The sequence below is a fragment of the Sciurus carolinensis genome, chromosome 1, assembly GCF_902686445.1.
Source record: "Sciurus carolinensis chromosome 1, mSciCar1.2, whole genome shotgun sequence".
NCBI classification, from domain to species: Eukaryota; Metazoa; Chordata; class Mammalia; order Rodentia; family Sciuridae; genus Sciurus; species Sciurus carolinensis.
In genome coordinates this window covers 189,531,332-189,553,318 of record NC_062213.1, presented here as the reverse complement: position 1 = coordinate 189,553,318, position 21,987 = coordinate 189,531,332, and the positions used below count along the sequence as shown (strand labels likewise).

Sequence of the window (21,987 nt, the reverse complement as noted above, 5' to 3'; positions counted from 1 at the left end):
AGGGTTCTGTGAGGAAGAGATGGCAGCATGCACTTAGCAGGATGCCTGGCACAGCGTAAACAGTGTGTAAATGGTGAGGACAAAGAGAGCTAATGTGTATGGAGCATTTTGTTGCTACTTCACAGATGAGCAAATTGAGGCTTGGAGAGATTAATACTTGCAAAAAATCACATCACCAGGCAGAGGCAGGAGTCACACCAGGCACTACAGCTCCAGAGGTGTGCTCTTATCTGCATACTCAAAGGCAGGTAGAAACATCAGGCTGTTGTGAGTTGGATGGTCAGAGTCTATGGCCCTCAGGAAGTTTGCTCCTGAGTTGTCTGCAGAGCTGTCTCCCAATCTTACGACAACCTCTCGAGCAGCCACTTGGACTTCATTTTTTGTTCCCATTCAACAGCCTCCAGCATAGGGCTAGGCACAGGGAACTCTCAAGTCACGTTGACTGCCTTGTCCCCCTTTCCTTTAGGGTCCCCAATTTGGGGAGATTTCCAGGGCCTATTTCTGCCAATAACTGGGAAAGAAATACACGCACATACCCCAAATATACTGTCTTCCCACAGCCTAGAGGCAGTGAGGTCTAGTGGAAAGACCTTGGCATTGGTGTAAGGCCTTCTGTATCACATACAGCAGTGTGATCCTGGTACATCACATAACCTTAAGCCTCAGTTTTCTCATCTACCAATGGGGCTAACACAGAAACAGGCTCAAGACTGGATTCCATGACAAAACAATTTTGATGTAAACACAGATGACATTCAGCAGGCAGACACTTAATAAATGAGTTATTATTATCATTATTACTATTACCTCTCCCCAGCCTGACTGAACTCCTTCAGTGCAGAGGCAGGTCTTATTTGTGCTGGTGTTCCCAGGGTTTGGCTTAGCAATTGATGACTGGTAACTGTTTGCCAATTGCAGCAGATTCTCACCTCCTTAATAAGTCACAGGGTCAACAAACATTTCCTGATGGGAGAAGTGGAAATCCTTATTCCCTGTTCCCTTGTTTCCATAGGAGGCATGTCAGTTGCCGGTTTCCCAAAGGAAGACATAGGGGGTGGGACAATTTGTCATTGCACAGGTGCGCTGCAGGTTGTTTAGCATCCTTGATCCCAGCCAGTAGGAGCCCTCAGTCATTGTAACATACAAAACTGCTTCCAAAAGCTCCCTGGTGAGATCCATTGAGTTAGACTAATCCTTGGGTCTCTCCTCTTCCTTCCGCCTTCTTTTGGAGAAGAGCTGCAGAGGGTCCTTTGGGATCTCTTCCCCTGCCTCTCTTAGGAAGGTCTCAGGTTGTCCCAATGTGCCTATGATGAGTGGCAAATCTTCTGAATCAGGTAAACGACTAGCAAACCCATTGTGAACAGACTGAAAGCCATATTGGTATTGGAGGGGACATTTGATCTGTTTCTAGTTGCCTGTCTTCTCTGTCCATCTCTCAACTCATCCTAAGTTCACATGGAATGAGTAGTAGGACTTTTGGGTATCCTAAAACTTTGTGTGCCTTATGCTTGTCAAGTGGTAGGGATCTCTTACTTTTCTCTCCTGCTCCCAATAGCCAAATCTGTCCTATTCACCTCTCACTGACCACCAAGGCTCCAAAGGAAGATTCAGAAAACTTTCATGGCTTAAGGATTCATATCGTCACTTTCCTCATTTACATAATCAATAAACACATTATTCAGAGAGGCGACCTCAGCAACTCTCTCCCTCATATCTGTGCCTGGACCCCAGTTCTGGAACACAGCAGCCAGCCAGCAGGAAAGGAATCCAGCAAAGAATTCCTGAGTCTAATTTACAAGAGAATTGAGAGCAGGGGACAAAGGCTTGGGGCCTGGACCAGAGTAGAAAGACAGGAGGATAGGAAAGCAAGGATTGGAGACCAGAGAGAGAAGGGAAATCCAATGTTATAAATTACTAGACAAGGTGTGAGCATCTTTGAAAGGCAGGGGAGAGAGGCCAGGGGCACACAGGATCCTAAGTAGAAAAAGAATAAACAGCATTTGGGGTCAGAGTCAGTGAGAGATGAGCTCTGAGCGTCCATTTCCTCCTCCATCTGTAAAAATGAGTGGGTTGCCCTAGATTTAGATATAAGTGGGAAGGGGAAGAAGAGTGCTTGGGGTCAAAGTGGGTGAGGGATGAGCTCTTACCCTCCATTTGCCTCATCTGTAAAATGAGTGGGTTGCCCTAGATGGTATCAGAACACCTGTCCTCTGACATGCTCGGAGTCTATAAGGTTCTAAGCCTGGAGGCTTTGGGACCAGAGTCCTGGGAATTTGTGAAGGGTGGTAGGCACCCCCAGAGAGGTGGTTGATTCCTGATCAGGCTATGTCTGGTCTCCAGGCTGGTACTGTGGTTCTGTGGAGGTGAAGTAGTCTTCTAGGAAGGACTGCAGGTACTCAAAAGTGGGCCTCTCCTCTGGGTCCAGACGCCAGGTCTGTTCCATGGCTTCATACAGGGATGCTGGGCAGCCTGGGGGGCATGGCATGTGGTAGCCATGCTCTACCTGTTCCAACACTTCTCGGTTGTTCATGCCTGTGGGGTGGTGCTCTGTCAGGGGGCTTGGCCCCTCCCAAAGGGACTGCCAGGAGGAAACCCTTCCTTGGGACCATCCCCCAACCCCCAGCGCACCTGGGTAGGGGACTCGGCCCTTGGTGATGAGTTCAGTGAGCAGGATCCCAAAGGACCACACGTCTGACTTGATGGTGAATCTGCCAAAGAGGGCTGCCTCTGGAGCTGTCCACTTTATGGGGAACTTGGTCCCTGGAAAGTTTGGAGAAAAAGGGAAAGTCAGTGAGGGGATCCCTGGGAACAGCTGGATTAAGAGAATAGGGATTTGAGAATTAGGGATCTTGGGGACCTTGAGCACAAGGTCTTTGAACACAGTAGAAAGGACCCGGTATCTAGTCCTTTATGTGTCTATGTGTCTAGTACATTGCTAAGCACTTTATAAACATTGTAATATTTTTTCATAATAATAACAGCTAACATGTGCCTAGCTTTTACTATGTGCTAGGCACTGTTGTGTATTCTTCCTTCCTTGCTCTCTCTTCCACTGGGGATGGAGAAGCCAGGGCCACTAGGCAAAATGTTCTAGCACTGAGCTACATTCCCAGCCCCAGGCACTGTTTTAGGTGATATATATGCATTAATTCATTGAACCCTCATGAAAACTCCATGACGTAGATACTATTATTGCCCTCATTTTATAGGTGAGGAAAAGGAGGCATTGAGTAAAGTAACTTTCCCAGCTCACACTGCCAACAAGTGGCTGGGATTCATACCAGGAATTCTGGCTACAGAATTCACACTAATACATCCTATTGCCTCTAGCTTAAGAATTGTAGTGTGAATGGCACATAGTAGGTGCTTGGTAAATATTTGTCAACTTATTGTTGTCTGAATATTTTCATTTTATATTCTTATAAAGGTTGGATGACTTGCTCATGCCACAATGTCTGGAAAGTGGCTGAGCTGGGATTTGAACCCTGAATTGCCTCTTGAACATATCTGAATGGGAGTGTCCCTGATCATCGGGTGGGGAAGGGTTCCTGAGTATGTGGGAACCATGGCAGCCTCTTGGAGCTTTGCAAACTCTAGGGAGATGGGGTGAAGATCAGCACCTTGCTGGGGGTTGTACTCATTATCTTCGATCAGGCGGGCCAGCCCAAAGTCAGCAATCTTGCAGACCAGCCTCTCCCCAACCAGAATGTTGGCTGCCCTCAGGTCTCGATGGATGTAGTTCATGCGTTCCATGTAGGCCATGCCCTCAGCTACCTGGTGATGGGGGATAAGGTGTGGAGAGAAGGGAGCTCATGTGGACTCATAACACCATACCCTGGGTGAGGGGTAAGGAACCATCTGAAAAATCCACCCTTTTGATGGGGATATTGAGACCCAGAAGAGTAGCAGCGCCCTGCCTCGGGTCTCACAGCAGATGCAATGGGCGGGGCCGCACTTCCAAAGGTAGGCTAGGTATTTAAAGGCACTAGGATTTGTGGAAAGATAACAGGAGCGAGATCTGAGAGACAAAGGCTGCTGGTCCAGTTTACCTGGGCTGCCATATCCACCAACTGGGGCAGCCTCAAGTTCTGGCCCTCCCGGTCCTTGAGGAACTCCAGCAAGCTACCTGGAAAGAAGAAGCCAGAAAATCAGCCACAAGACCCTACTCCAGGCTGGCCTTCTCTAGATTGTTCGCGCCCCAAACCCGAACCTACCGAATCTAGCCTGGCCCAGCCTCCTGCTCCCAACCCTCTCCCATCGGTCCACCCCCGACTCAGGATCCCGCCGGATGCCTCGACTCCCCTGTGACTCGCCCAGGTGCAGCCCCTGTACTGACGCGGTGCACACCTCGTTTCTTCTCCGCCTGGGCCCCCCGGACACGCCCACTTGGACTCTGCCGCATCCCGGATCCTGCCTTCGTTCCAGCCAGTTAACCACACCCCGCGCCGGAGGCTCCGCCCCGCCCCAGGCCCCGCCTTCTCTAACTTGGCCTGGCAGGGAATCCAGCACTCTCGAGGTTTCGGGTACTCCAGCTCCTCTCTAGGACTCTGCCCATTGTCCGTCGTCCCTTCCCAGGTCGTGGCCCTGTCCCACCCCACCCTAACCTCCCACCAACTCCCGGCCTCCCGGGCCCCGCCTCCTGCCCTGCCTCTCACCGTGGCACATCAACTCCGTCACGATGTAGATGGGTTCCTCCGACACCACCGCGTACAGCTGCACCAGCTTGTCATGCCGCAGCAGCTTCATGACCTGCGCCTCCTCCAAGAAGGCCTTCGGGGACATGGTGCCCGGCTTCAGCGTCTTCACTGCCACCTTGGTGCTACCATTCCACGTGCCTGCCCGGTGACGGCGTCTTGTCAAGACCCGCTCTCCTACAGCCCAGGCCCTCGCCCCAGCCCCTGGCCCCAGCTCCCGGGAGCTCCGTACCCAGCCACACATCCCCAAAGCAGCCGGTGCCCAGCCGGCGATCCAACGTGATGGAACTGCGGCTGATCTCCCAGGCGTCCTTAGCCAGGCCCAGCGTCTGTGGCTTCATGGTAGTGCAGGCCGCTGTGAGCAGGTGGCACAGCCCATCATTCACCTCTGCAGGTGCGCAGATAGAGGGAGGTCAGGGACAGGCCAGTATACCCCACACTCCTCATCCCATGTCACCCCATCCCAGCATCCAGATCTCAGGGTTAGTCAATCATAAATAACTAGGTACAGGCGAGGTTCCAGTCCAGGACAGAAGGCAACTCAGCCTGCTGAGGGTATAAACATTTTGGTGCCCAGGGAAGGGAGTGGCACCCAGAGGGAAAGATGATCCCTATAAGGATTGGGACCTTTTTCTAGGAGGTGGCCTCAGCTGGGACTTTAAGGATAAGGTTGGATTCTGACAGTTGGAAATGGGGTTTGGGATTCCAGGTGAAGCTGTGGACAAAAGGCCCACTCCCTTCCCTGGGCCTCCATGGCCTAACCAATCAAGGTGGAAACCTGGGCATTGACTCTCACCTTCTCCTCAATACCAAAGCCAGTTTTCCACGGAGTTTTTTCTGTCTCTTCTCCAACTTCAGAATTGTCCGCTTCTTTATTTTACTGCCACTGATTAAATCTGACCACCATTACCTCTCACCTGGAATGACCACTGTCTTCTAACAGACCCCTCCTTCTGCCTTGTCCCCTGGCATCCAAGCTCCCCTCAGCAGCCAGAGTTTCTCACTGAAGTGCAGACAAGCTGGTCAACCCCTGTTCAGGGCCCTGTGATGGTGACTTCCTGCCCTGGTGCGTTAGTGGGGCATTCAAGACATCACTCACCTTCAGTAGTTTCCAGATTTAGACCTTAAGACAAGAAAGTGGCCAATTCCCTGCTCAGACCTTAGGAGATGCTACTTGGCCATGGTGGGGCTTTGTACCTCGGTTTCCTCTGAATCCCACAGAGCAGGGTCCTAGACTGGGAACCTCCATATGTGGCTTCTAGTCCTGGCCTGGTTGCTATTGCTTTGGGAAAACTTCCCCTTCTCTGAGCCTCAGTCTCTCCATTGGAATAGCGCATCAACTGGTTTGCTCAGGGATCTGAAGCACCAGCTTACCAATGTAGTGCTGTACCAGCTCCTGCACTGACTGGAATTGGGCCCTTGTGGTGATGTAGTAGCCGCCAGTGTCCAGTTTGCGGATTTTGTAATGTTTGACATGGTCGCCTCTGTTCTGGTCCCAATCACGGATGGACAGGGAGTAGGCACCTGTGGGGAAGGGTCACTTTGGATCCAAGGTCCTCTCCCTCATTCTGGGAGCTGGAAGAGGCCCCAAAGACAGGAACTGTTTGTTGTTGTTGTTGTTGTCTGTTTTTTGTACTGGAGATTGAACTCAGCCTCTTGCAAATGGTAGGCAAGCATTCACCAGTGAGCTACATTTCCAGCCCTTTCTTTAAAATTTTATTTTGAGACAGGGTCTCTAAATTGCCCCAGTGGGTCTCGAACTTGGATCCTCATGACTCAGCCTCCTGAGCAACTGGGATTACAGGTGTGTGCCACCATGCCTGGCTGAGGCTGGGACTCTTTAGTATGATGGCCATGTCTCTAGAACCCAGGGCCAGGCTAAGCTCTGCTTCTCTACTTGTCCCAGTCTTGTCCCTGAAGGAAGCACCACCCGCCAATCCTAGCCTAGCCCTAATGGCTGGGCTTCCCAGATGCCAGTGGCATGTGGTGCAGCCCCCACCTTTGGTAGTTTCACTCTCCCGAATGAGAAAGGCCCCTCGGGGGTTGCCTGGTGAGAGAAGCTGCCTCTCTGCATCCTTCCTCCCGATCTTTCCAAAGTACCACCTGTTGGGAAGGACAGGCAAGAATCAGGTACAGTCCCTTCAAACTCCCCTCCACCCCATGAGCCAGGACTGAATTTCCTCACTTGTAAAATGGAGCTCAAACACCTACTTGATGGCTTGGGCATCAAGATCACAGAGCAGAGGAGTAGGAAATGCCTGGCACATAATAGGTACCCAAAAAAGGTTACGCTTCTCCTCTCTCTTTTTTTTTTTTAATATTTTTATTTACTTATTTATCTTTATGTGGTGCTGAGGATCGAACCCAGTGCCTCACATGTGCAAGGCAAGCACTCTACCACTGAGCCACAACCCCAGCCCCTCCTCTCTAACTTTTAAGTATCTCTTGGATTAAAATTGCTAGAACCAAGTCCCCAGTGATCTCATCAGGGTGTGAAGGGTTCCCTTAGTCCATCTCTGTGCTCTAACTCTCTCATGAGGAAGTTGAGGCTCAGAGGGGAAGTGACCTGCCCACGGGGCTGGCTGATGTACTCCACCTAAAATCCTCTGCCACCCACCCTAATTCTTTCCCCACCATCTCAAGCAATCTCTCAGCTGCCTCCCCAACCCCAGCTCCAAATACTTTTCTCCTCTGGCTTCTAGAACCCCCTCTCTTGCTTTTTCTTCTCCTCTGACAGTTCCTGACTGCTGTTTTCCTCTCATTCTCTTAAATTTAGGATGTTGTCCTAAGTTTCATCTTCGACCTCAGGCCTTACCCACTCCTGCTTTCTCTTGGGGATTCATTTTGGAATTCAATTATAGCCCTAAACCAACTGTGCAAGTCTATTGGGGGAACAGAAGTGACACGGGGGCCATAGAAGATTTGGATGTGATCTGATCACTAGATTGGCAGACCTGTGACCGTTTGGGCTCAATTCAAAGGAGCACAGTTTTCAAATCAAGGGAAGTAGAAGTCTCAGTGAACTCTGGGAGATAGAGTCCACACCTTCATGCTGGGTGCAGTTTGGGGGACAGGGGAGGTATTCCCAAATGGTGTGTCCAGGAGGGAAGGCAGGAGGAGGAAGGAGGAATTGTTGAAGGACCATGTAGACACAGTCCCAAGTGTTTTCAAAGCCCTCTTCCCACTCCCACCCATGACATTAGCTACTTCCTTAATAAACAGTATCTTATTTCATGTCAGGTTCTGCTTCATACATATACACGTATTCGTTTAATTCTCATAACATTGCGAGGTAAGTGCTATTAATATTAACCCCCGCTAAACAGTTGAGGAAATCGAGATACCTAGTGGTTAAGCAACTTGCCTGAGGTCTGTGATGCCGGAATAGGAACCCAAGCTGTCTGCTCTGGGGCCTGTGCTCTTAACCGAGACACTGCACTTAACCACAGCCTGCACTGGGCACTTCTCAGAAGTCTTGACGTGTACCCAGGACCCTCCCAAACCTCGCCTTCTGCATCATTACCCCTCCTCTCCTTCACGCCTCCTCTAACCCTCCCCAGAAGGCCTCACCCGCTGTTCTCTGGACCCTGCCCGTGCTTCCCTCTGCGTGAGGAACCCGCCCTCCATGAGCAGCCCACATGCCCCTTTCTGCTTTCCCCAAGGGAAACTGCTCTAAGCCCCATCATTTTTTCTTTTCTTTTTTCCTTTTTTTAATACTGGGGATTGAGCCGAGGGGTGCTTAACCACTGAGCCAGTCCTCCTTTATATTTTATTTAGAAACAGGGTCTGATTTGCTTGGGGCTTCGCTACATTGCTGAGGTCATCTTTGAACATGCGATTCTCCTGCCTCAGCCTCCCGAGTTGCTGGGATTATAGGCGTGTGCCACTGGCTCTAAGTCCAATCAAAATTCCTCTCAGTCTTCTCACCTTGCCTTCACTTGAAAGCTACTTCACACTTGGGTCTCCACTTCCTAGCCTCCCACTCCTCCCAGGCTCTGCTGTCTGGCCTCTGCCCTCACTTCACAGGAAAGATCTCCATCAAGGTCACTCCCATTGCCAAATCCACTGGCATCCTCTGACACTCTCACTTGTTTTCTGAAACATCTCGCCCTCCTGGCTGTTTGCTGTTGGCCTGGCTTGTCTCTCCTCTCTTCTCCAATGGCTCCTTCTCCTTCAGGGCTGCTTTCCCCAGACTTGGATCCTAGGGCCAATCTCTTTCTCAGCCTCCTCCCTCTTCCTTCACCCTCCTGTGCAGCTTTAATTATCGTCTCTACTCTGATGAATCCCACATTTCTACCAGCCCAGGTATGCCATCTGCAAGGGCCACAGCACACAAACAAGGAATCTTAAGTGCCAATTAGGAAAAGGTGACCTTCTTCTGGGCTTTGAGCACGGGCTGGGTGCCTCCCATACAAAGCACAATCTATTCTAATTGTTGGCAGCCTCCTCCACCAGAGTGTTCCTCTTAAACTTCAATCCAACATGTCCCCCCATAACCAATTACCTCTACTTGCCCCTTTGTCCTCTGCCTTAGCATTGGCGTCCCCACCCACCTGGAGTCACCCTTGATACCCCCACCCCACCCAGGCAAATACCAAATCAATCGCCAGGTCCCGGGGATTCCCATTCTGCAAGGACTCTTCTATCCTTTCTTTTCTCATAAATGTATGGCACCCATGAGGATAGATCTTAAAAAGCTGTTACGAACCCCAGTGTCCCGATCTATAAAACAGGGACACTAATGATATCAATAATGTTATTGTGAGAACTGAAAGAATCAAGCTAGGTAAAGTACCTATTGCAGGGTCTCAAGCGTTTAAAGGTACTCAGTGAATGGTAACTCCCTGTCTCTCTCTCTCTCTCTCTTTTTTTTTTTTTTTTTTTTTTTTTTTTTTGTGGGAGGTGTTGCTGGGGATGGAACCCAGGGAGGCCTGGTACCTGCTAAGCAAGAGGTGCTCTTCCCCTAGGCTACACTGCAGCTCCTCCCTGACTCCTTTCTTTTGTACTGGGGATTGAACCCAGGGGCACTTAACCGCTGAGCCACACCCCCCAGCCCTTTTTTGTATTTTGTTTAGAGATAGGGCTTGATGAGTTGCTCAGGGCTTCACTAAGTTGCCGAGATTGGCTTTGAACTCTGTGATCCTCCTGCCTCAGCCTCCCGAGTGGCCGGGATTATAGCTGTGTGCCATGATGCCAGCTCTCTGTCTCCTTAATAGAATTAACTTTAAGGAACGTTTCCTTGCAATTGTTTAGCCTCATGCCTACTCAACCACTGAACAAGACCATAGTCCCTATTTTATAGATTTTATTTTGTTTGTTTTAATATATGATGCTGGGGATAAGCTCCGGGCTTCAGGTATGCTGTACCACCCAGCCACACCCTCAGATCCACACACTCTGAGAGGCCATGTGGACCATGCTTAGCAAGTACTGCAGGACTACCTGGCTTCATACAGCTGCTCTGCCGCTCACTAGCCATGTCAACTTGGGCAGCCATGTGGACACTGAGCCTCCGCTTCCTCATTTGTAAAATAGGATAATAATAGAAGCACTTTAAAGAGCATCCAGAACACAGGACCTGCTATATATGCATTATTTACTATTATTCTCCTCATTATTGTCTCATTTTATTCCCACGGTAACCTTATAACGGCGTAGATAAAGGGCAGGCTCAGAGTTTGGACTCCAGGGTCTTGTCCATAGGACTGGCCTCCCCGCCTTCCCAACTCACTCTTCAGCTTGGATGGAGTCCACAGGGGCCACGTAGTTGCTGGGAATGTAGCCAGTTTGTCCGGATCTGAGAGACCGAGCCTCCCACCAGTCACCTTCACTGCAGGCACAGAAGGGGGTGGGGGAGGGACAGTCAGGGGCAGCTCCAACCCCTGGGGCACGCTGGGGCCAGACAGGGTCACACTGATTGACTGGATACTGCCAACCCCTCAGGGGGACTGTTCTGGGTCTGTTCTGCCCCCAGCCACCGCGGTTGCCCCAGGAGAGCTGTTCCCTGAAGAAGGAATCGGTTTGAGGACATCTGGACCTCCCGTTCTTTCCTCTTGCTCCTGGCCAGGCAGGAGTGAGTCGCTGACTAGGTCACTTGCCCCACTGAAGCTCCCCCACTATGGTTATATATTTCCTTCTAGATAAAATTCAGACAACTCATTCTTTTTTTTTTTTTTTTTTCCTTCCCAGTGCTGGGGACGGAACCCAGGGCCTGGCACATGCACTCCCAGCTCCTAAATCTCAGTATGTATGATCCACCTAGACCTAACTGCTTGGTGGTTTCCAGAAGTTATCATTTATTCTCAGACTCTCCTCCTCCTTTTTCACCTCTTCCTTCACTGTCCATTAACTTTTCTAATCTCATCTTTAAAATCTCCTCCTCCAGGAAGCCTGCCCTGATCACTACTATCCTGGAGACCAAGTTTATTGTTCTTTTTGTGCCCATATTTCCTCATGTTCCCTCCACCCACAAGGTAGCACTCACCCAGATTTTTTTTTTTTTTTTTTTTTGGCTGTGTGGGGTACTGGGGGTTGAACACAGGGGCACTCTACCACTGACCTACACTCCCAGCCTACCAATTCCCTTCCTTCCTTCCTTCCTTCCTTCCTTCCTTCCTTCCTTCCTTCCTTCCTTCCAGATAGGATCTTGTTAAATTGCTCAGGCTGGCTTTGAACTTGTGACCCTCCTGCCTCCACCTCGGTAGGAGGGATTAACCCCACCTCTGCCACTGTGATCACCCAGTGTTTTTGTTTTGTTTTGTTTTGCAGGGCTGGAATGGAATGTAAGGCCCTGAACATGCTGGGCACTTACTCTAGCACTGAACTGCACCCCCTGCCCTCATCCAGAGGTTTTATTGTCTTGTATATGTGTCCCCAACTTGTCTAAAGCTTTCTGAATACAGGGACCAGTTAGAACTCTTCTCGGGGTCTTGCTCTCAGTCCAGTCCTGAGCGAGGTGGCCTGGTCACTTACGTGTTATTCAGGATGTGGAGCTTCTCGCCCTTGGTGAAGGTGAGGTCATCCTCTGTCCGGGCCTCATAGTCATACAGGGCGATGAACATGGTCACCCCCGTCCCTGCAGTGTCAGGGTTGCTCGGTAGAGTAGGGAACAGAATGGGGCACCAAGGGAGCTGCACCCGAAATCCCTATTCCCCAGCCAGGCTCTGCCTCCCCACGGCCTCAGAGCCCCGGGTGCCAAAGGCCTTCGGAGGTCGGTGGATTTTGAACTTGAGCTTCACCACTTGGCCCCCACGTGGATTCAGGATGCACAGCTTCATGCGCTTCTCACCATGGGGAGTCGCCAAGTTGCCCACTCCTCCTCTTCCCCACCAAGAAGACCCCCCACCTGGAAAGTGGCACCTGAGCGGCCAAAAACATCTGCATTGGGGTGCCTCTCTCAGGTGAGAACAGAGCTCCATCTCCCTCTCAGACTGGGGTTCCAGGGTAGGGCTATGCACACTCCCTCCACCTGGGTAAGCTTGAGAGGAGAGCTGCACCTCCCACATCAGTCTGGAAGCTTCTAAGGAGAAGTCCACATCTCCCCTTCCCTCCATTTCTCTCAGGACCCAGGAAGCACCTGTCTCCAGCCCTCTGAACTCACCTGAGACACCCCTGATGATGCCACTATCGAGGAAGGCAGGGCTGGCGGGCTGAGGGGTGAAGTTGTTATAGTGGGGGATGTGGGCAAAGGAGGATGCGGGCCGGGCCTGAGTGGGGTCGGGGCCATAGCGGTCTGCAGCCCCATAGCTCTTGAAGTCCCCTTCCAGGCCAGCATCTTCCTTGGTGGTCCCCGGCTCCAACTTCTTGCAGAACACACAGCCCATTCCAGGTACCCTGCTGCAGAATGGGGGCGTGCCTCACTCAGGGGCCCCTGCCAGGTGCACCCCCCTATGCACATGTGTGCAAGGGCACACACACATGCACACACACTCCCACAGGCACCCAGCTCCCCCTCTAGGGCCTGGATGAGGAGCTTCCCTCATAAGGGGTAAAGGTGCAGCAGGACCACGCTTGGGTCTGCCTTCGTGCGTCTCCTCAGTGCTTGTCACCACCCCCCAGCCCACATCTCTCAGGCTGATGTTTTACATCAGGATGGTGCTGTGTTGCCTCCTATTGCTTTGAAATGTTGTTTCTGCCACTCCTTCAGGGTGCTTGGGCATGTGTCTTTGTGTGTCTCTAAGTGCGTATGTGGCTCCTGGTGAACGTCTGTGTGGGCAGGTTGGTGTGTACAGAAGTGTGTGTAAAGGTCTGCAGGTGTGTTTGGCTATGTGTGTGCCCATCCATATGAGTGTGTGAGTGTGTATGTGTGTGTGTGTGTGTGTGTGTGTGTGCACGCATTCACAGGTCTGTATGCGATGTCGTCTCTGGTCTGTGTGTCTGTGACCATGTACATAGCTCTGGGTGGAAGCTTATAAGGCTTGTCTCTGTGTGTGCCCATCTGTGAGTCTCTCTCTCTCTTTCTCTCTCTCTCTCTCTTTCTCTCTCTCTCTCTCTCTCTCTCTCTCTCTCTTTCTGTCTGCAGGTTTGTGTGTGAGTGTGTGGAGGGCTGTGTGCCTGCACCTGGAGATTCCCTGCAGAGGGGGATCAAGGCCATTTCCTGTCGTGGGTCCAGCCTCAGGCCTCTCAAGCTGCCTCATTCTGGCTCCCCCATCCGTTACCTAGCAACAGGGCCCTTGTAGGAGGAGGGGGCTGTGAGGCGGTTGTGGGGCCCAGGAAGGCCACCCCCACCCTGTTTCCTGACCCTAAAAGCCTTAGTCCTTTCCCCGCCCCCACTCACCCTACAGGCCCTGACTCCTGGGTCAGTGGGGCTGCTGCATGGTCCTTGGGAGGGGCTGGAGACCTGAGGGCGAGACAGAAGGCATGAAAGATGAGGGCCCTGCCAATGTTCCTGGCAGCCAGCTGCCCAGCTCCTGCCCTCTTCAGGAAGCCAGAAGGCCTGGGCTCCGCCTCAGCATGACTTCTGCCTTCATTTTCCTTCCCACCACCCCTGGTACACTTACACATCCACCCTCTCACGTAGGACACACCACCTACACCGACTCTCTCACACTCAGACCCACCTGACACCAACACATGAACACACACACCAGCACACAGTCACACAACACTGCTCACAGCATATGCTTGCCTGAGTGTGCTTGCCAACACCGCCACACACCAGCACAGCTCGAACAAGCCCAGGCTCTGATGCACGACAGCCCCCACGCACGTCCACATGCGTGTGCACGTGGATGTTTCCCAGGTTAACAGACTCACACGCTCAGACGCTCATATTTTTGTATTTAGACCCATCTCTCTACAGCTCCCTCACAGGCTCCCCGTCATTGTCTCCTAAAAATCAAGCCTTTCCCTGGAACTGGGCCTCTGCTCCCAGTCTGGGCTGGGCAAACCCCAGCAGCCCTAAGATCTCTGGTTCCAGAACAAAAGCAGACACCTACCTCCAGAGCTCCACTCCTAACCCCACGTCAGAGAAAGGTCCGGGGCAGAAGTTAGGGCCAATAGTCCCCTGGGGAGCTCCCCAAATGAAATAAGCCTTCCCTAGCAATGGTGTCCTCTGAGCAACAGGGCAGGCAAGTCATTGGGCAAGCTCGCACCCCTTACCCCCCCGGGCCAGAAATTCTGCCATTGCAACACTCAGAGAGGAACTAGCTGGGGAGAGGGCTCTGTTTCCCAAGATGTAAAAGGAATGAAGAGTTGTAGGGTGGGGCCATCTCAGAGAACCCCAGTTTCCCCCAGAGGGGCCTGAAGATCTTGGAGAGAGGAGCCTCTAATTGCCTCCCTTGGCTCCCCGGTTGCCCTCCTATACTGAGAGACCCTTCCTCTTTTCTCAGGATTCTGCCCTCCAGTCCAGAACCACCAACCTTTTACAGGAGGCCTTCGTGGATCCAACAGGTCCAGTTGCCCACAGTTCTGTCACAACAGTACCCAGACCTCTGCCCGAGCCCCACCAGCCCCTCTCACCCTTCACTGGAACTGTTCTCCCATGTCGGGGGTGAGGGGTGACACCCATGTGGTGAACTGTGAGGCCAGCTGTGGTGAGAGGTCTGCCCTAAAATAGCCCAGGTTCGCTGGGCCCCTGCTGAGGCCTTCACCCAGGACCCTTCTCCTGTGAAACCACTATGTCTAAAAGGCCAGGATGCAGGCTGGCTAAGGTCAGGGAGAGAATAAAGGAGGAGGGGATTGACATCTAGGACCAAGCTGAAGGGACTTCAGGGAAGGTGAGAGGAGAGATGGGGCTACAAGGTAAGAGGAAGACAAACACACACCTCAAAAGCTGCACCAAGCTAACGCCGACCCACACAGGCCTCTTGACATCTTCTTGGACATTATTTCAGCTACACACACATCATACAAACTCTGAGCTCCTCGGAACTGATTCCCATATACGTACATCTTCAAGTGTTTTCACACCACATATACACAAACCTCGGCCTTCATCCATCTGTACGTAGACATACACACAGCCTCTCCACAAGAGTAAATATGGCCTGCACCTGTAATTCCAGCAATTCACGAGGCTGAGGCAGGAGGATCACAAGTTCAAGGCCAGCCTCAGCAATTTAGTAAGGACCTAGGAGACTTAGGGAGACCCTGTCTCAAAAAAAAAGGCAGGGAGCTGGGGATTTGGTTCAGTGGTTAAGTGCCTTTGGGATCAATTCTCAATACCAAAGGGAAAAAAAAAAAGATGGCCAGCAAATATGGAATTTATAGCATTTACTAAGTAGCCACCACTACGTTAAGCACTGTGCCAATACCACCTCATTTTGTCCTCAAAAACACGCTATAATTTTAAGTATTTTTATTATGGATGAGGCAACTGAGGCACAGAGAGGCTCAGAAAGTTGTTCAAGATCACACAGATTTGGCTCCAAAATCTGAGTTCTCAACTGATTCTCTTCATTATCTGTCACAGGTATAGGTAGTTGCAGCCATTCCTACAACTGTGTGCAAATTCAGAGCCCCCATAGGACACACATAGATCACATAGCCTTCTCCTTGAGATAGCCCCACACATAGCTACACTGTTGTCACTTCCAAATAATACTCAAGTGCATGTTGCCACAACATCTCTCTATCGGCAGCAGATTCTGCATGCCTGGTATGGAGGTAGGATACGAGACCCTTAGTCTCTGAGGTCAAAAGCTCTGTGGGCTGAGGAGCCCTGGCAGGGCTGACATCTGGCCAGAGCCAGAAGCAGGCAGCTTTCAGGGCTTTATCACACCCAGACTTGAGGGGAGCCATCTGAGCCTGGCTCTTGGGACCAGCTCTCAGGGGCTGAGAGGCTGTGGGACACAGGGTGTGGCATCTGCAGGGCCCCAGAGAGGGGACATGCTGCATGTGACTATGCTCATGTCATTTTTGTCAGAGAGAAAAAGATGAGAAAGACAGCAAAAGAGAGAGAGAAAGCCGGGGTGGAGTGGGCAGAGAGAGAGAGAGAGAGAGAGAGAGAGAGAGAGAGAGAGAGCTACAGAAAGAAAAAAAAAAAATTGAGAAAGCCAGAGAGACAGAAAGATGGAGAAAAATAAGGAAGAAACAGAGACAAAGAAACGCAGTGTGGTGTGCTGGTAAACTGACTCTCAGAAAAACAAAACAGAAATCCAAGCCCTGATTTGTAGCATGTGCTGATGTCCGTGGTGTAAATCACCATGGCTGATTTAAGGCTACTAAAGTGTCTTTCTGAAGGCCGAGCCCAGCTGGGAAGGGATGCAAAGAATCAGCTCCTCTGAGCCAGTGCCAGGCGGCTCCCACCCATCACCCCCAGAAAGAACAGGGACAAATACAAAAAGAAAAGTGGAGACAGAAATGCAATGTAGAAAGAAGAGCAATGGAGAAAAAGAGAGAGACAGAAACAGAAAAAGAGAAAGGCAGAGATGAAAAGAAAGGTCAAAGACAGAAAACTAAAGAGATGCGGGTGGGGGCATGGAGAGGGCAGGACTAGAGAAAGCAGCCCGTGTTCTCTCTGCTTAGGCATCTGTATGAGAATAGCCTCCAGGACTCTTTGCCCCTTGCTCTGATGCCAACTCTCAGGCCACCAATTCTCTAGGGAGTGATCAGACTTCTTCAAAGTTGGGATAGCAGGCATTATTCATAAAAATATGCTAATTTATTAAACATGTACACAGTGGTTGGCATCATGCCAAGCGATTCCTATGCATGATCTCAGTTGGTGACCTTATGAGGTAGGTTTTATGTTTAATCTAATAAGGAAACTGAGGCATAGCCATTAAGTAACTTGCCCGAGATTACATTTCCAGTAGGAAGTCAATCATTTTGGTTCCAAAGCCCACCTAGGCACTGTTCTAGTCGAAGCAAGGATGTGTATCACTTTATGAGTGCCCACTGTGTGCTAGACCCTGTGCTATATGCGCTAAATTCTGGTTATGGTCCAGAGTGAAATTGATCTGCACCGTCCCTTTCCTTGGAGACCCTGAACTTGGCTGCCTGCTGACACTAGAAAGGGAGCAATTCAAAGAGCGGCCACCAGCATTCTGGGCACTTCAGTGACGAGTTTATTTGTGAATTTGTGTGTGTGCGTGTGTGTGTGTGTGTGTGTGTGTGTGTGTGTGCTGGGAATCAAACCCAGGGCCAAGCACATGCTAAGCATATGCTCTACCACTGAGCTATACCCCATGTCCTGAGTATGTCCCTTGAACATCTGGTTGACAGGAATAGGTTCTCAGAGCCCCATCAGGATCCAAATCAGATTATGGGTATCAGAGCTGAAGTCCAACCTTAGATCGTGGTGGTCCTCCACTTCAACACCTACGCCGGGTGGCCCTCCCTAGGTCTATTCTTTAGATGAACATCAAGCCCTCCGAGCCTCAGTTTTCTTTGTCTGCACTTCTGTGCACAACTGTTGTGAGAACTTCATCAGATAAAGCTCTTGCTTAGTTGCAGTGGCTAAGTTAGGCTGAGACCACCAATAGCAGAGTAGCATGGCTCCCAGGGACACTTATCAATCCGCTCTCCTCTTTTGTGCAGGTGAGGAGTGACTCACCTGAGGTCACAAAGCCAGGCAGAAGATTCAAAGCCAGGACTACTAATTCAGTCCAGAGTTCTGTTCCTGGCATTGTGATGCTGATCTCCAAAGCCCAAGCAAAATCATGCTGAGTGGTGAATGTCATTCTCCCTACTCAGTCCCTGGTCAACAGTTAACATCATCCTTGACATGCTACATGGCAGTTAACCACCCAGCGGGAGAACTGCCTCCCACTCACCCCTGCTGTAGTACATAGAAGCCCCAGGCCCACCCATCCTTTCTTGAGAACCATAATTCCCTACGGCATTCAAAGCTTTGATATAGACACGTGATGTCCTGCCCTCTCAACCCGTGCCAAGGACCTGGGGATCAGGAGACAGATTAAGGCTCACAGTCTACTCCTACCTGACAACTAGGTTGAGACATTGGCAATTCATTGCTATGAATTGAAGTTTCTTTGCCTATAAAACAGGAATACAGATCTCTACCTTACGGGGTTCCACCTGAGCATCAAATGCTATCAAGCCCCTGACGTAACAGGCACACAGTAGGTGTTTAGTGAACTTTCACTTCCTTCCTTTCCCTTTGAAGAAGGAGGGTAATGGGAGGATAGGTGAGAGTGCAAGGTTAGGCCGGGCTGAGAAGAAAGAGAAGTTCCCAAGTCAGGTGGGAGAGCTGAGCTTGCCCAGCATGCTGGGGATTTCACCAAAAGGGAACTGGGACTTGGGGTAGTGGCAGGAAACCACCTCCTGCAAGAGTTCCGGCTTGTCCTCAGGCTCCTGGCTAAGCGGGGGCAGGCCTGGGCTGGAGGGGCAAGTCTAAGGTCTGCAGAATCCCCCGTCCTTCACCAAGCCCTGAACCCTCAGTGAGTGCTTCCATATTCACCTGCAGTCCTTTGACTGAGTCCTGCCATCCACGTGACTCAAGGGCCCTTACTGAGCCCCCATTTCCCTCATTTGAGGCCTTCACTTCTCATCAACCCTCTTCTCTCTCACACCTTCCTTTCTTGAGACCTCACAGTCTCCCCACCCCTGAATGTGCAGGGGTCAAGACGTGCCCCATGAGACTCACTCTATCCCCTGGTGAGGCCAGGGGAGAGTGTGTGTGTGTGTGAGTGAGATCTCTCTAAAACAATAGTTCCACCCTCCACAGGGTCCTGAGGGTAGAAGCTGAGTTTTTTTCCACTTCTTCTGGGTAAAAGTGTTCTTTTCTCCTGAAAACCTGCCCACCAATCTCTAAAAGAGGGGTCTTTAGAATCTCCAGGCCTAAGACCCAGGATTTTCAGAAAATGGGAGCCAAGAGTGGTTGATGGGGAACTAAGGGAATCAAATCTAGGTTCCACAGGTGGCCAGATGGGAAGCGCCCCCCAGGGCGCAGGGGTCCAGCAGGGGTAGGGTGGGAGGGACCTTGCCCTCTCCCATCTTGACCAGCCCAGTCTGCTCTGTACGGAGAAGGCTTCTTTCTCCAGATTTGGACTTCACTACCCAGCGTGCCAAAGTCTGGTCATTTCCTTTGCCACATGGGCCCCAGGTGGCTACAGAGAACACCCAAACACCCACGCATAAGCTCCCAGGCTCGAGCTCATTCACTCAAAGCCCAAATCAAACTCACTAACACTCTCACACTAACACTCACAGCTTCACACCCACTGAGGAGCAGGAGCTAAATGGGCCCCACCTTTTCCTCCCCAGTCCACCATGCCCCTCTCCAGAGGGCCATAAGAGCTTGATCAAGAATGGAATGAGGACTCAGGCCTCAGCTCTGGCTACCTCCTGCACCATATTAACATGAGATATCCCGGATTCAGGGCCTCTGGTGCTGCCCTGTGAGTCACTGACTCCCAAACCTGCATCTGCCCATCCATGAAGTGGCAACAGAGCCCTGCTCTTCCATCCCCACCACAGACCTAAGATGCAAAGGCCTCAAGATCCCTGAGAGACTCATGTCTGAGGGGCAGCCACCCTGACGTGGAACCATAGAGGGTGGGAACAGATCCCAAACCCTGCTGGGATCCCCAGCATGAACCCTCAACAGATCCACAGACACTTATTTATTAAATGCCAATTGTGTGCTGTTAGTCCCTGAAGGTGCTGTCAGTAAGACCCAGGCTTTCTGCTCCCCCTTCATGTTTTGAGAAGGTGAAGGATGTCACACTGGGTCAGTGATGACCCTTAACCCCTTCAGCAGAAGTGTTTTCTCTGTAACCCCAGTTGGTAGGCAGACTGAGGCAGAGGGTTCCAGAGCCAGGCCAGCCTGGGCAATTTAGCAAGACCCTGTCCCAAAATAAAATAAAAAGGACTGGGGATGTAGCTCAGAAGTTGAGCTCTAGCCTCGCATGCCTGAGGCCCTGGGTTCAATCTCCAGTAGAGCATAAACAAAACAAAAACTGCTTTTCTGCAGGTGATTCACAAGAGAGAGAAATAATTTCTCCGTGCAGTTCAAATGAGGAAAAGGAGACTGAGAGAAGTCTTGTAACTTGCCTTTAGTCACACATCAATTAGGAGACCAATCTTGCTAAGAACCCTGCTCGCTGAGACTGCAGATCCCTCACCCCAGGATCCCTGAATACTGAATGTCATCTCCTCACTGCTCGGTTTGGCAGCACCCCCAACCGAGGATCCAAAACAGGGACGAAAGCCGGACCAAAGGGGGCCGCCAGCAGCGAGCCTGCAGTGACCCAGCGCCCGCTGGCCTCGCCGCCCTCTAGTTGCCATGGAAACAGCCCCTCCGGGCATTCGCGGTCAAAGGCAGGATTTCCGTCGAGGTTGCCAGCAATTCCCGGATCCCGAGGGGAATGCTGACCAAGACCGCTACTGAGGGCGGGGAGGAGGCACCCAGGGAGGCCCATCCCTGCTGAGGGCGGGGACTTCCCCAGGAAGCTGGGACCCACGCCTCTAGCGCCTTGAAGGAGTCCCCTCGCCACCCGGAGCCCGCCCACCACTGCGGGGCGGGAGGGTAGGGGGTCTGCAGTCGCGGCAGCCTCGCCTGCCCCGCCGGCCATGGGCTTCTCCCCGACTTTGGCCGATTCCGGACCGGGGACATTCCTGGGTCCCCGGGACTGCGCCTCGCACTGCATCCCACAAACCGTTCTCCCTGACTCCCTTCGCGTGAACTCCCGCACCTGATCCTCCCAGGGCGCCCACCTAGACCTCCTTTGCCAGAGCTCTCAGCCCTCCCCAGTTTCTTACTCTCAAGGTCTCCTCAGTTTCTCCCCAAGACCCTTCGGGGGTACCCTTAGTCCCTTCCCTTGATTCTGCCCTCTTCCCAAAGTCTAGCGACCTCACTCCATAGATGCCCTCCGTTTTCCCCATCAGCCCTTTTTTGGGGGATCTCTTTAGTTTGCTTTCTCCATATTTTCTCAGCTCTTTCCCCCAGATGTTTTCAGTCTCACTCTGCAGATCCACCACCTCCTTAAGCTCTTTCGAGGTGGTATCCTGGTGGTCAGCACCCTCAGTCTCCTCCCCAAGTTCAAGCTTGTCCCCAGGCGCTCTAGAGTGTCACTGCGGGCGCAGGCGGGACACCACCTGCCCTTCCCAGCCCCTAGCTGTCACGGCCGCCTACCTGGTCCCAGGGGAGCCCGCTTCTGACAGACCTGGGGCGACCCAGCCCCAGTTCCCAGCAGCCACGAGTGCTGACGTAGGGGAGAAGTGGGGTGCTGCCCGCCTCTGCCCGCTGCCCCTTCTGGGCAGAGAGGAGGAAGCCGCCTTGGACTTCTCTCTTATTGCGGTGGCGGCGGCGGGGAGAATTCTCAGTCACGCCCCATCCCCTAGCCTGCTGCCCGCAGCAGGGAGGGGCCCCAGATTCAGGGCCGCCCGCCCCCACTTCCCGCCTTCCTGGGTTACCGGGGGTCTGCTCTCCCAGTCCCCTCCCGCCTGCCCGCACCCCAGCTCCACACTCAGACCTGAACGCTCTGCGCTGCCCACCCAAAGCTCCCTCTCCAAAGGGACAGGTTCCTCACCCCCAGAAGCACCTTCATTTAGAATCATTGTAGTGGAGAGCTATAGTCGCTTTTCTCTGTCACTGAGCTCCCCCACCCACACCACACACGCCACTTTTCCTGCTGGGAAAACTGAGAACCAGATCAGAACTGACCTTACACAAGTTCTCAAAGACAGTTGACCTCAGACTGCTGTCACCAGAGCCACCGTGGATCCTGTCACCATGCTTTCCTTTCCTTAGGAGGTGGGGAGCAGGGAAGACCTTGTCCTTAAGAAACTGCTTTTCAGAGGAATCCATTCTCAGGCTAGGATCACAGCCCAAGTTTTAGAAAAACTGTGTCATCCTTTATCACTGTTCCAGCCTTTCCTAGTAAGG

At 51.8% G+C, this 21,987-nt stretch overlaps 1 protein-coding gene across 4 annotated transcripts; it reads right to left on the bottom strand.

Moving 5' to 3' along the window:
• Positions 1-715: 715 nt before the first annotated feature.
• Positions 716-21,390, bottom strand: Fgr (FGR proto-oncogene, Src family tyrosine kinase). 4 transcript variants are annotated; one of them, XM_047517867.1, is made up of 13 exons: positions 21,235-21,390; positions 13,471-13,533; positions 12,295-12,530; positions 11,667-11,769; positions 10,426-10,524; positions 6,694-6,797; positions 6,069-6,218; positions 4,927-5,082; positions 4,656-4,835; positions 4,050-4,126; positions 3,621-3,774; positions 2,629-2,760; positions 716-2,532 (listed from the first exon to the last, which is right to left on the bottom strand). In XM_047517867.1, the coding sequence occupies exons 3-13, from the start codon at positions 12,515-12,517 to the stop codon at positions 2,324-2,326; spliced, it is 1,587 nt and encodes a 528-aa protein (XP_047373823.1). In that variant the 5' UTR covers positions 12,518-12,530; positions 13,471-13,533; positions 21,235-21,390; the 3' UTR covers positions 716-2,323. The 4 variants fall into 4 exon arrangements, with proteins under 4 accessions (XP_047373823.1, XP_047373828.1, XP_047373825.1 ...); XM_047517872.1 differs by having other exon boundaries at positions 12,295-12,527; XM_047517869.1 differs by lacking the exon at positions 21,235-21,390 and adding an exon at positions 14,132-14,234.
• Positions 21,391-21,987: the final 597 nt, after the last annotated feature.